Source organism: Pteropus vampyrus, unplaced genomic scaffold (assembly GCF_000151845.1).
Source record: "Pteropus vampyrus isolate Shadow unplaced genomic scaffold, Pvam_2.0 Scaffold337, whole genome shotgun sequence".
Classification (NCBI taxonomy): Eukaryota; Metazoa; Chordata; class Mammalia; order Chiroptera; family Pteropodidae; genus Pteropus; species Pteropus vampyrus.
In genome coordinates, this window is record NW_011889118.1 from 1,840,024 (window position 1) to 1,853,330 (window position 13,307).

The window sequence follows — 13,307 nt, forward strand, 5'->3', positions numbered from 1 at the left end:
ATGTGATACTTGAAGATGAAAATTATCCTGGTACTTCTGTACGTGAGGCAATTTCTCAGAGATTTTTTTTTTTTAAATTATTTTGTATTTACAGAAAAGTTGCAGAGATAGTACAGAGACTCTCTGCATGTTTGGCACCCAGTTTTTCCTACCATTATCATCTTATGTTGTCATGGTACATTTGTTAGTGCTAAGAACCCAACATCACTACCTTACTGTTGACTAAACTCTAGACTTTATTCAGCTTTCCCCAGTGTTTCCACTAATATACCTTTTCTGTTCTAGAATCCAATCCAGGAGATTATATTACATTTAGTCCTTATGTCTCTTTAGTGAACTTGGGTCTGTGACAGTTTTCACTTTCTTTGTTATCCTTGATTGTTCTTGAAGAGTATTGGTCAAGTACTCTTGTTTCTTGGTTTTTAGAAGTCTGTTTTCTAAAAATGGAGTAGTTTTATAAGGGAATGTAATACATATATACTTTTCCTCATATACATAAAAACCTTTACTCTTCCTTATATTAACAATGCCTTTTTCTTCTTTTCTTCCTCATAAAGAAAAACCTCCAAAAATAATATTAGAAATGGTGACTCTAAATCCAAGCCTGTTGCTTCTGTGGTTTCTGAAAAGGCTGAATCAAATCATGAAGTAGTTCCTTCCCAACCACACTCTTCTGAGGGTTCCAAGACACATGTAATGGTATGTTTCTTTTTAAAGGGTATGTGTTTTAGAAACTGTGTTAAAATAATACGTTATCTAAACAAGTTATTTTATATGAAATGATTAGACTTTGCTAGAGATTCTGTTGTGTGGTTAATCGTGTATTGTAAAGAAAGAATACCGGTGAAAGTGATCCATTTAGCCTACTTTATCCAAACTGTTCATGAAGTCAGTGCTGTAATAACTTTATTCTAAGAACTTCTTTTATTGAGGTGAAATTTATATAACATAAAGTTAACCATTTTCAAGTGGACAATTAATTGCATTCAGTACATTCACAGTGTTGTGCAACCATCACTTCTGTTTAGTTTCAAAACATTTTCACATCACCCCAAAAGGAAACCCCCCATACTCATTAAGTAGTTATCCTCATTCCCACCCAGCACCTGGGAACCACCAATGTGTTTTCCGTCTCTATGGATTTGCCTATTCTAGATATTTCATATAAATGGAATCATACAATATGTGAGCTTTCATGTCTTGCCTTCTTTCACTTAGCATAATGCTTATGAGGTTCATCCACCTAGCATGTATCAATTCTTCATTTATTTTTACATATGAATAATATCCCATTGTATTCACTGGTGGACATTGACTTGTTTTCATCTTTTGGCTCTTGCTGTGATCATTTGTGTACAAGTATTTGTTTGAGTACCTTTTTTCAGTTCTTTTGGGTATATACCTAGGAATAGAATTGCTGGGTCATATGGTAATTCTATCTTTAACTTTTTAAGGAACTACCACGCTGTTTTCCGTAGCAGTTACACTATTTTACATTTCTACCAGCAATCCACGAGAGTTCCAATTTCTTCACAACCTTGCCAACTCTTGTTATTTCTGTTTTTCTGATTCTAGCCATCTTAGTGAATATGAAGTAGTATCTCATTATAGCTTTTCTTTGCAATTCTCTAATGACTAATGTCACAGAGCATCTTTTCATAAGCTTGTTGGCCATTTGTATGCCTTCTTTGGAGAAATGTCTACTAAAGTGTCCTTTGCCCATTTTTTAATTGTTTTTGGTCATTAAGTTCTAAGAGTTCTTTCTATCTTCTGGATATTACAGGCTTTTTTAAAATGTGCTTTTGATTTACAAACATTTCCTCCCATTCTGTAGGTTATCTTTTCATTTTCTTGATGCCTTTTTATGCACAAAAGTTTTTGATTTTGATGAAGCACAGTTTATAATTTTTTTTCTTTTGTTGCTCATGTTTGGTGTCATATCTAAGAATTGCTTGCCGAATCCAAGATCATGAAGATGTATCCCCGTGTTTTCTTTTAGAAGTTTTATAATTTTAGCTCTTATATTTAGGTTTTTGGTCCATTAAAATTTTTTTTTTATTGTGGAAAAATATATATACCATAAAATTTGCCATTTCAACCATTTTTAAGTGTTCGATTTAGTGACCTTAATTATATACACAGTGTTGTACAACCATCACCACTATCTTCCAAAACCCTTTCATCATTCCAAGCAAAAACTCTATACCTATTAAGCAATAACTCCCCATTTTTCCTACTCCCAAGCCTTGGTAACCTCTAATCTACTTTCTGCCTCTATGAATTTGCCTATTCTGGATATTTTATGTAAGTGGAACCATACAATATTTATCCTTTTGTATCTGACTTGTTTCACTTAGCATGTTTTCAAAGTCTATCCATGTGCCAGAATTTCATTTCTTTCTATGGCTTTATAATATTCCACTGTATGTATACTTCATTTTGTTTATCTATTCATTTGCTAATAGACATTTGGGTTGTTTCTACCTTTTGGCTCTTGTGAATAATGCTGCTATAAACATTGGTGCACAAATACTTGTTCGAGTCCCTACTTTCTGCCCTTTGGGGTGGGAGTGGGATTTCTGGGTCACGTGGTAATTTTGTGTTTTAACTTTCTGAGGAACCTATTGTTCCATTTTGAGTTAAATTTTTTATATGGCGTAAGGAGTGCTGTTATAACTTGGAAGCATGTTTTCACTCAGGGTGAAGACAAAGGTTTATCCCAGGAGAAACACATAGACATTGGTCCTTTGAAGACACCTGCAAGTCTGAAAGGCCATACCTGCAAACCAGACATGAGCAGTGCCACAGAGTCACTAGCCACAATCAGTAGAGTGAATATTGACATCTTACCTGCAGAAAGGGACTTGAGTGATGGCTTAGTTCAAGAAAGTGAGCCAAGACACACAGATGCCTCTAATGAGCTAGAAGGTAAATGCAATATTTCTCAAGCGAAGGAGAGGCTGCAGGATAACACTAAGTCCAGCACTCAGCCTGAAAACCTGATTCCTACATGGTCCTCTGACGATGTCACTGCGGAAAGAAATGACCCAGTAAAGCCTCTACAACCCCTAAACGACCAAAAGCCTAAGGATCAGGTAAGTGATATGCATGAGTTGTTGGTTTCAGAGGGAAAACTGGTAAGTGCAGTTACAAAAGTGTGGGTTGTGTTATTTGGTTGTGCTCTAGTTGTTTTAGGAAAATCAGCTGTTACGTGTACATTTGAAAATAATAGAAACCAAAGGATGAGACCCAAGGAATTCTTAGATCCCTTCTGTGCCCTGGCATAGGGTACTTGGTGGAAGCATGCTATTTGTATGTTTTTTCCCATTTCTACATCACTCTTCCTTAATTTTCCAAATGATGGATGGTTCCAACATTTAGATAATATCACATTCCTTCTTGGTTTTGAAAAGTTAGTGGATTTATCTGATTTCTTAAGTTCAGGAATAAACTTTTTATGCATGCTATAGCATGTACCAGTATTTCATTCCTTTTTATTGCCAATAAAATTCTACTATATGTATTGGAACCAAAGAGAAAGAAGACGAAAAAAGGAAAGGGACAAAAGAATTTTGATACTGAGAGACTGAGTAAATTTAATAATTATCTTCTACTTGAACTTGGAAAGAAGCCTAAATTAAATGAAGCATGGTGATAACTGAGCATTAGAGTGAAAGCCAGAACGTGATTATGTTTTTATGTGTAAAATATTTTTAAAATATATTTAACAAGATATATTGACTATTTTTATGATCTGTATATATTCAAATTTGATATATTACATGTTTTATTTAGCATCATCTTTTATATAAACATATTAAAACTACTTTATACATTTACATTCAAATGTCTTTAATGAAATTTTTGTTTTTATGGAAAAGTACAAGTATAATGCTCTTGTCATTTAAAGTCATTAGATTGAAACCAAAATATATTCTAAGCTTTCTTTAGACACAGGAATCCTTAGTACTTATAGATAAAATTATATGTGCGCTGTTTGTTCTGCTTGGCTGTCAAATTAATTTCAATTTTACTTCTTTTATTTTTTTCATTAAAAAAATTTTAAGTACAGATTTAGTGGTTTTTAGTATATTCGTAAACTTCTGCAATCATCACTAGTGTCTAATTCCAGAACATTTACGTCACTTCAAAAATAAACCCCATACCCAATGATAGTCACTCTCTCTTTCTCCTTGCCCCCAGCAGCCAGCACCTGTTGTCTATATGGATATGCCTATTCTGAGCATTTTATATAAATAAAATCATACAATATATGGCCTTTTGTGTCTGGCTTTTCTTACTTAGTGTAATGTTTTTTAATGTTTATGCATGTTGTAGCATGTACCAGTATTTCATTCCTTTTTATTGCCAATAAAATTCTACTATATGTATGTATATACCATATTTTATTTATCTATTCATCAGTCGATGAACATTTGGGTTTTCACTTTTTGCCTACTATGGATAATGCTCCTATGAACATTCTTGTACAGATTTTTTTGTGGACATGTTTTCAGTTCTCTTGGATATATACCTAGAAGTGGAATTGCTTGGTCTTATGGTAACTCCATGTTTAACTTTTCAAGGAATTGCAAAGCTGTTTTCCAAAGCGAGTACATCTTTTTACTTCCCACCAGCAATGTATGAGTTGTAATTTCTCTACTTCTTTACACTTGTTATTTTTCTTTTTTCGTTCTTTCTTTTTTCTTTTCTTTCTTTCTTTTCTTTTTTTTTGATTCTAGCTATCCTGGTAGGTGTGAAGTGATATCTTATTGTGGTTTTGATTTGCATCTCCCTCATGACTAAAGATGTTGAGCATCTTTTCATGTGCTTGTTGGCCATTGGTGTACCTGCTTTGGAGAAATATCTATTCAGATTCTTTGCCCATTTTAGGTTGGTTTATCTTTGTATTGTTGAGTTTTAAGAGTTCTTTACTCTAGATGTTAGTCCCTTAGCAGATACAAGATTTGAAAATATTGTCTCATTCTGTGGGTTGTCTTTTTACTTTATTCATGGTGTTCTTTGAAGCATAAAAGTTTTTAGTTTTGACAAAATCCATTTTTTTCTTTTGTTTCTTGTGCTTTTGGTGTCATGAAAAGTTATTCCTGTGTTGTCCTCTAAGAGTTTATAGTTTTAGTTCTGCAGGTCTATGACTCATTTTGAGTTAATTTTTGTGTGTGGTCTGAAGAAGGGGTGCAACTTCATTATTTTGTATGCAAATATCCAGTTATCCCAGCACCATTTGTTAAAAGATTATTCTTTCTCCTTTGAATTATCATTCTTGGTGAAAATCAGTAGATCATACATATAATGTTTATTTCTAGACTCTCAGTTCTCTCCCACTGATTTAAGGGTTTATCCTTATGTCTGTAACATATTGTCTTAATTATTGTAGCAAGTTTTGGAATTGGGAAGTTTGAGTCTTCCAACTTTATTCGTATTTTTCAACATTGTTTTGGCTATTTTGGGTCCTTTGCATTTCCATATGAATTTTAAGATCAGCTTGTCAATTGATGTAAAAAAAAAAAAGGCTGGAATTTGACAGGATATTGCTATTATAATATCCATCTTCCAACCCATGAACATGGGACGTCTTTCAATTTATTTAGGTGTTTAATTTCTTATAATGATATTTTGTTGTGTTTAGTGTATAAGCCTTGAACTCGTTTTGTTAAATTTATTTCTAAGTTTTTTTTCCTTTTGATACTGTTATAAATGGAATTGTTTTCTTAATTTCATTTTCTTAGTGTTCATTGCTTATGTATAGAAATACAGTTGATTTTTGTATATTGATCTTGTATCCTAATAGCCTTGCTGAACTCATTTATTGGTTCTAATAATTTTTTTTATAGTGGACCCCTTAGGATTTTCTGTATATAAGATCATGTCATCTGTGAATAGAGGTAGTATAACGTCTACCTTCCAATGTGGATTGCTTTATTTCTTTTTCTTGCCTAATTGCCCTGACTAGAATCTCTATTCAACAGTGTTGAATAGAAGTGTTGAGAGTGGACGTCCTTGTCTTGTTCCTGATCAAATTAATTTCTTATATCATGCTTTTAGAGCAAATTTTTTGTTTAATAGAATTTTATATCCAGCATTTCCTTTTGTTATGTTGTTATTGTATTTAAAAGTGGAAGAACTTTTTTTAGGACCAGCTGGATTTCATGGAGAAATTCCCTAAGTCATTTGTTCTGTCACTCTTGTACTTGTATAAGCTTTAAACAGTCTATACTTTCTACCAGTAGAGAAACCTTTACTTCACTCTTCAGAATTGTATCAATCATTGTTTACTATCTTGGTCTTTTTGTTCAGCTTGCTTGTTATGTAATATTGTAAAATTTAATCATTTACTATATTTTATATATAATATTAGGTGTACTTTTAAAGAATAATTTTTAAACTATTTTACCTACAGGAATCCTTGTTTTGTGTTTGTTAGAGGATCTGAATGATAGATGATAATGGCTCTTAGAAGAAATTTCACCTTGTATTAATTAATATCACATAGTTTCTAGTTTTTCTTTTTAAAATTATCACATAGCGGGCTCTTGATAAAAATGGTTGATTAAATCGTATTCAATTACTAGTGTCCATCTACTTGAAAACTTGGATATTTTAATAGTTAAAAATTGTTTTAAAATGTATCTATTTTATTTTAACGTTTGGTATGAATTTGTTTCTAAAACCAGCTATCCCAATAAAATACTAAGTCCTTGGTGATCTTTATAACTTAAAAGGTAATTTATTTTATCATTACTACTGCTAGTAATAGCTCTAATTTTTTTGAGCATCTAATGTGTGCTAGACATAGTCCTAAGTACTTTAGTATTAGTGCACTATCTTCACTACTCCCCTAACAGATATACAGATGTGTGTGAAGCATTATATCCATTCATAGATGAAGAAACTGAGGTTCAGGAAGATCAAGATTCTCACATATGACTCCCATCTAACTCCAGATTCAGTATTCTTTTCATGATGCTTTAAAGAGCATTTTTCATGGTGCATCCAAATTACTGATGTTTACTTGGGAAATACATGCATATTAAATTGATTTCATTTAAAACTAAAAAGTTTTCTGGAATAGGAAACCTAGTAAAAGTTATGAAAAGATTAAAAAAAAACTAAATTAAACATCAGTAGTTTCAGGTTAATAACAGTATGAGTAATTTGATTAAAATAATTATTTTTTTAATATGAGAAAAGAGAAAAAAGCCAGAATATATGAATAAATAATATTAGCATTTCATCTTTGCCTGTCAACACTGCAAATAAGCATTTATTTTGAGAAAGACAACTCCTTCTCATTTTCATTTATAATTTTAAAAGTAGATATGGAGGTATTGGCCATTTGGAAATTCAAAAGGCTATTTCATTGTTGTTGTTTTTGTTTGTTTGTTTGTTTATTTAAGGATCAAGTTGCTGGTGAATGTATTACAGAGAAAGAGGACAGAATCCACTCAGGTTTACAGCCACAGATCTCTGGATCTGAACCTTCCCTGTCTCGACAGCGACGGCAGAAGAAAAGAGAACAGACTGAACACAGTGAAGAAAAGAGACAGGTTGGCCGAGATCTCTTTGGAATAAGTCGTTGTGCTGTTGCTTGTGAAATAGACTTTAGGAAGCTCAATTTCTGTTGAGAATGGTTAACAGTTGCCACAAAAGGCACACAAGAAATGCAAGGAACGTGTGGAGAAGGGTGATGATGTCAAGATGCTAAATATTAGTTTTCAAGTATCAGTAAGTTGGAAGCAGAGTAAGGATTTTATTTTCCCCAGCAAAGATAGGGATCATCTTGAGAGTTAAAGGAACAGGCTAACAAGGGTAAAGCTTTGATCCTTCCTGTTATATTGAAGAAAAATTTCTCCCTTCTGCATAAAATCATGTTGACACCTCATTTCTTTTTTTCTTTAATGAGACATTACACTTCATTTCTTGAAGTAACTTTCATAGGTACCCTCTTATAAGCTTCTTAGCTGGTTAGTCACTTTTGGCAGAATTTTTTTCCCCCAAAATTCAGTGTTTTAAAGTTTTCGAGAGCAAATCACTGACAAATATATAGGAGACTTACTGACGGGGGAACTTTGGAGGTGGGTTATCATCATAGGAAACTGATAATCTCCCCCTCTTTTTAAATTATTTAAGTTCCAAGAGGCTCCTCCTCAACTTTTGCCTTCTCTTTCTACTGTTGAAAAAGTGGATGTCACAGTGACCCAAAAGGATACTGAAAACCAAAGCAGAGTGGTCACTGGGCCTGTGAATAGTTCGAGGAGCAGTGAGATGTCATCATCAAAGGTTTGTGGGGAGTATATGTTGGATTTTTTAAACCTTCTTATAAAACTTTTTTGGTTATAAAATCCTACATATATTGTGAAGTTTTGTGTTAAAACATTTCAGCCTGGCTTTTTGCCAAACACTGGAAGGGATAGATTTGTGATTCTCAGCAGAAGCATTGATTGACATGGACAGATTTTATAGTTCCAGAGATGGTCACTTGTGGTTAACTAAGAAGACTAAGTAGGTTCTGAATGGAAGAAGTGCAAAATTCCCTAATTGCTCTTCCAAAAATGAGTACAGTACTTTCCGAAATGAGGGCTGTGATTAGTCCTTGCTAGTAGCTGTAACCCTATTGCAGACTGATTTCAAATGGACACCGCTTTAAAATGTGCAAAGCCTTTTCCTAGTGCTGTATGATTTATCATCCATCATAGGTATTATAAGAATAGTGAGTAGAAATGGAAATAACTCTGACTTTCTTTAAAAGGATAGACCATTGTCAGCAAGAGAGAGGAGGCGACTAAAGCAGTCACAGGAAGAGATATTCCCCTCAGGTAAAGTTGTTCTATTTCCTTCATCTACTGGAGGTTGTTGCTGTGACTTACGGACATAAGTATTGGTTCTGATTTTGAGGTATTAAGAATTTTCAAGCATCAGTAATACATCTGGGAAACTGATCTGAAGAAATTTTGAAATTTCTTGGTCAAGCTTTTAGAAACAAATCAGCATAGGCTGTTAGACCGGAACTTTTATTATCAGTGGAAGAGGACATTAAAAAAGAGCAAGAGAGCTTCAAGTGACAATAACTCCTGGGATATTTCAGACAGGAAATTGAATGTTTAATTTGTTTCCATGTTCAGAGTTTGCTGGTCAAAGAAGTGCTATCTTATCAGGAATAGAGAGGAAGCGGGGAGAATAGTGCTGCCCGTGGCTGAGGACTGTGATCATTCCTATTACTATTATCTAAAGACAGTATTAGCAGTTTCCATTTATTGAATACTAACTACATGTCATTATGGTAAGCATTTTAAGGGCATTATCTCATTTCATATTTACAGTAACTGTCAAAGGTAGGCAGCATTATTCCTTTTTTGCAGCTGAGGAAACTGATGCTCAGAGGGGTTGAGTATCTTGCACAAGGTCACAGAGCTGGTAGACCTAGAGGTGAGCTTTGAACTGAACTGTCAGATACTAGAGTGATGATTGATATGCTGCCTGAGTTACTTCTAGGCTGGCCCTTACTGGGGTATCTTCCATACACAATGCAAAGCCCTCTTCTGTTGAGGCCAGCCCACAAACAACAGGTGGGGGTGGTCACTTTTTCAGGCCCTTCAGTGAGGAAAGCTTCTCTGAGTGCAACGGGGCCAGGGAAGCCACAAGAAGAAAGCCAGCCCACCCCTGCCCGATGGTTGTCTTCTGACCAAAGCTTTGCTCAGGTACATTACTTGGTTCTAAGGGAAAAGGTGGACATATCTACATTTAGCAAGCCTAATACAGTAAACCTCATAAATGCTAGCTCCATTTACTTCTGGGACAGTGCTGGCTTAAGTTATACTTTTTTACTTTTGATAAGGAAAAGAACTGATCAATAATAATTAAAAGGATTATGTTTGCTTAAGGGAATAAATTTTTCAGGCACTCCTGTAAACAATTGGTAGCCTAGTTAAATATCTTTCTTAGGTAGTCTTTAAAACAAGACTTCCAGAGGGCTTCCACTAGGCAACACTTTGCTTATTCTGCTATGTTACCTATATACCCACCTACCTGGCCAGATTTTAGTCTCACGTGCTCAGTTTCCTGTTTGTGACAAAGTGCCTTACCTTCTCATCTGGTGGCTAAATGGTTAATTGCAAGGTTTCCAACCATGTATTCCAGTTTCTGAATTTATTTTTAAGAACATATTATTTTTTTAAAAATGGAAACTTCCGGCCCTCGAAAGAAATGAAGATTTGTTTCTTTAACAATAGTCTATTATTTAGTTGTTTCACTAATTAAGACAATCCTCTCTATTTCCCAAAATTGTAAGGTTTGCATGTAATTATATCAAATAATCCTTAAAACATTTTAACAATGTCTCACAAATGAGCAAACTGAAGTTGCTTTTATTTAGGTGGCATTCTATCTAGTTTAAAATGCTAATATTCCCTATGGTACCAGCCTTCTGCTTAGGAGTTGGAATACCAGAATGTTTCCTTTCCTCTGGAAAGGAAATTTCTTTATAGTTGACACTTCCAGGGCCTTGTAAAACTTCACCTTCATGTTCCTCAGGCTTCACTTGTGAACTTCATGGGTGAACTGGGACATCATTGGGTAAAGTAACTTCAATTTTTATATCCATTAGTTTCTCCTGTTAAATTGGACATAGGTACACGTTGTATCTAGACATAGCATCTAAGACTGTTTTCATGTATTGCATTCTGGTTGTGTTATGTGGAATTTTGTTTTTCCAAACATTAACAGGAAAGAAAACTCACCCATTGTTTCTCAGAGGAAGAGTTAAGTTCTTCTACAAGTTCAACTGATAAATCAGATGGAGATTCCAGAGAAGGGTAAGGTCTTGTTTTTCTGTCTCCCTTCATAAACTAGTTCTGTTTGAATTAATCCTAAATGTATACTTATAGTAGTATTCAGATCCATAGTATTGTCATGAATAACATTATAAATGATTTTTGGTATATGCTAGAACTAAAAATATCTTTCCTAATGAAGATAGATCTAATTTTCATTCAGAATTCTTATGAAGGTCTGTGGGTTTATAGTTTTCATCAGATTTGGAAAATTTTTTGGCCTTTATTTCTTCAGATATTTTTTGGACCCCCTCCTGCCTTCTTGAGGATTCTAATTACATGTATATTAATTGTTTAAAGGTATCCCACAAATCATCGATGACGTTCATTTTTTTAGGCATTTTTTCCTGTTTCATTTTTCATAGAATCTGTTGCTATATCTTTGAATTCACTAATCTTTTCTTCTGTAGTGTCTAATCTGTTAATCTCATCCCATGTATGTAACACATTGTACTTTTTATTTTTAGGAGTTCAATTTGGATTTTTTAATTATCTTCCATGCCTCTCCTTAATGTTTAATGCTTTTCTCTACTTTGGACATATGGGATATATTTATAACTATCATTTATAATAGCTTTAACGTCCTTGTCTACTAGTTCTGTCACTTGTGTCACTTTTGAGTCTGTTTCTTTTACCTGTTTTTTTCTCATCACACATGTGCTATTTTCCTGCTGCTTCTCATGTTTGGTATTTTTGACTAGATTCCAGATGTTGTCAGTTTTCTCTTATTAGGAGCTGGCATTTTTATATTTCTTTAAATATCCTTGAGCTTTGTACTTGGATGTAATTAAGTTACTTAGTAATTTAGAAAGAGTTGAGCAGAATTTATACACAGAATCTGGGGCTTCCTCTTTCTGGCTCTCTCCTTTCCAAGATTCCTCTCTCACTTTCTAGTGGCAGTGGTTATCTCAAACTGTGTCCTTTGGTTCTGTAAGCCAGAAAGACTGTGGGTTTTCTGTTGTACTTTAGCTGCCTATAGCCTGCCCGGCTAAAAGGTGTTGACTCCCCTCCAGAATCTTTGCCTTTACATAGTTGATTTTTGTGTTTTGTCCAGAGTTTATACTTGTTATTTGTGGAAGGGTCTGTCTGTAGGCGCATACTTGGCCATTTGGAAGCGGAACTTCCTAAAGACCATTTTGCATATAATTTTTAATGAAAAATTCTCGTGAAGCCAATTAAATAACAAGTGGGATTTTTTTTTTTTCCAGGAAAGGTCATACAAATGAAATGAGTGACTTGGTACAATTGATGACTCAGACCCTAAAACTGGACTCTAAAGAGAGCTGTGAAGATCTCCCAGTGCCAGATCCAGTGTCAGAATTTAAACTTCATCGGAAGTATCGGGACACGCTGATTCTTCATGGGAAAGTAGCGGAAGAGGCAGAGGAGCTCCAGTTTAAAGAGCTACCTTTAGGTGATCAGTTTATTCTTTTACAGCAAACTGGAGAGTATATGTTTATTGGAGAAAAGTGTCAAACCAAGGAGATAATGCTTGCAAAATTTTTTGTCTTTTTATTATTTCGCTTGGATATCTCTGTATGAGGTGTATCTTATTTTATGTAACAGTGTGTTCCTGAAAAGTTGTATGTAATTTTTATAGATTAAAGGTTTGTGGCAATTTTGCATTGAGCAAGTCTGTGTGGCACCAGATGATGGTTAGCATTTTTTAGTAGTAAAGGATATTTTAATTAAGGTGTATACGTTGTTTTTTTAAAAACATAATACTATTGCACACTTAATAGACTAAAGTATAGTGTAAACATAACTTTTATATGTGCTGGGAAACCAAAAAATTTGTGTTACTCATTTTATTGTGGTAGTCTGGAATCACACCTGCAATATCTGTGTATACATTTTTAGTCATTAAAAATACATCACATCATTAAACTAAACTCTTGTCAAAGTGAAAAGAATCTTAACATGACAAGATTTTGTTTTTTAAAACATTGCATTCTTCTTGCTACAGTGGTGAAAGTATTTATTTTCCCCTGTCTTTGTTATTGCTTTTTAGTTATTGTGCCAGGTTCCGAAAAGATCAGAAGAATAGTTGAAGTCTTAAGAGCTGATGTAATCCGGGGCCTGGGGATTCAGCTTTTAGAGCAGGTGTATGATCTTTTGGAAGAAGAAGATGAATTTGAGAGAGAGGTGAGTATCCCATTAGCTGTGTCAGCTGCTTGTGCTATAGAATTTTTTTAAACAGTCTTAACATACTATACATTTTACCTATCTAAAGTGTACAATTCAATGGTTTTTAGTATTTTTCAGAGTTGTACCACCATCACTACATTAAATGTTAGAGCATTTAATTACCCCAAAAAGAAACCCTCTACCCATTGGCAGCCCGTCGCCATTATCCCCAAAGCAGCTACTAATATTTCTGTCTCTAGATTTGCCTATTTTGGATATTTCATTTAAATGGAATCATACAAAATACGTGGTCTTTTTTGATTAGCTTCTTTC

At 34.0% G+C, this 13,307-nt stretch overlaps 1 protein-coding gene across 1 annotated transcript in view; it reads left to right on the plus strand.

Annotated features, from left to right (window-relative positions):
- Positions 1 to 13,307, plus strand: part of NEK4 (NIMA related kinase 4) — a 33,087-nt gene that overhangs the window by 5,563 nt on the left and 14,217 nt on the right. Inside the window, exons 5-14 of the mRNA XM_023522318.1 lie at positions 286 to 332; positions 556 to 699; positions 2,700 to 3,095; positions 7,416 to 7,565; positions 8,149 to 8,298; positions 8,768 to 8,834; positions 9,607 to 9,716; positions 10,741 to 10,829; positions 12,056 to 12,261; positions 12,859 to 12,992. Coding sequence (XP_023378086.1) covers positions 286 to 332; positions 556 to 699; positions 2,700 to 3,095; positions 7,416 to 7,565; positions 8,149 to 8,298; positions 8,768 to 8,834; positions 9,607 to 9,716; positions 10,741 to 10,829; positions 12,056 to 12,261; positions 12,859 to 12,992 — 1,493 coding nt within the window. The remainder of the gene's footprint in view (positions 1 to 285; positions 333 to 555; positions 700 to 2,699; positions 3,096 to 7,415; positions 7,566 to 8,148; positions 8,299 to 8,767; positions 8,835 to 9,606; positions 9,717 to 10,740; positions 10,830 to 12,055; positions 12,262 to 12,858; positions 12,993 to 13,307) is intronic.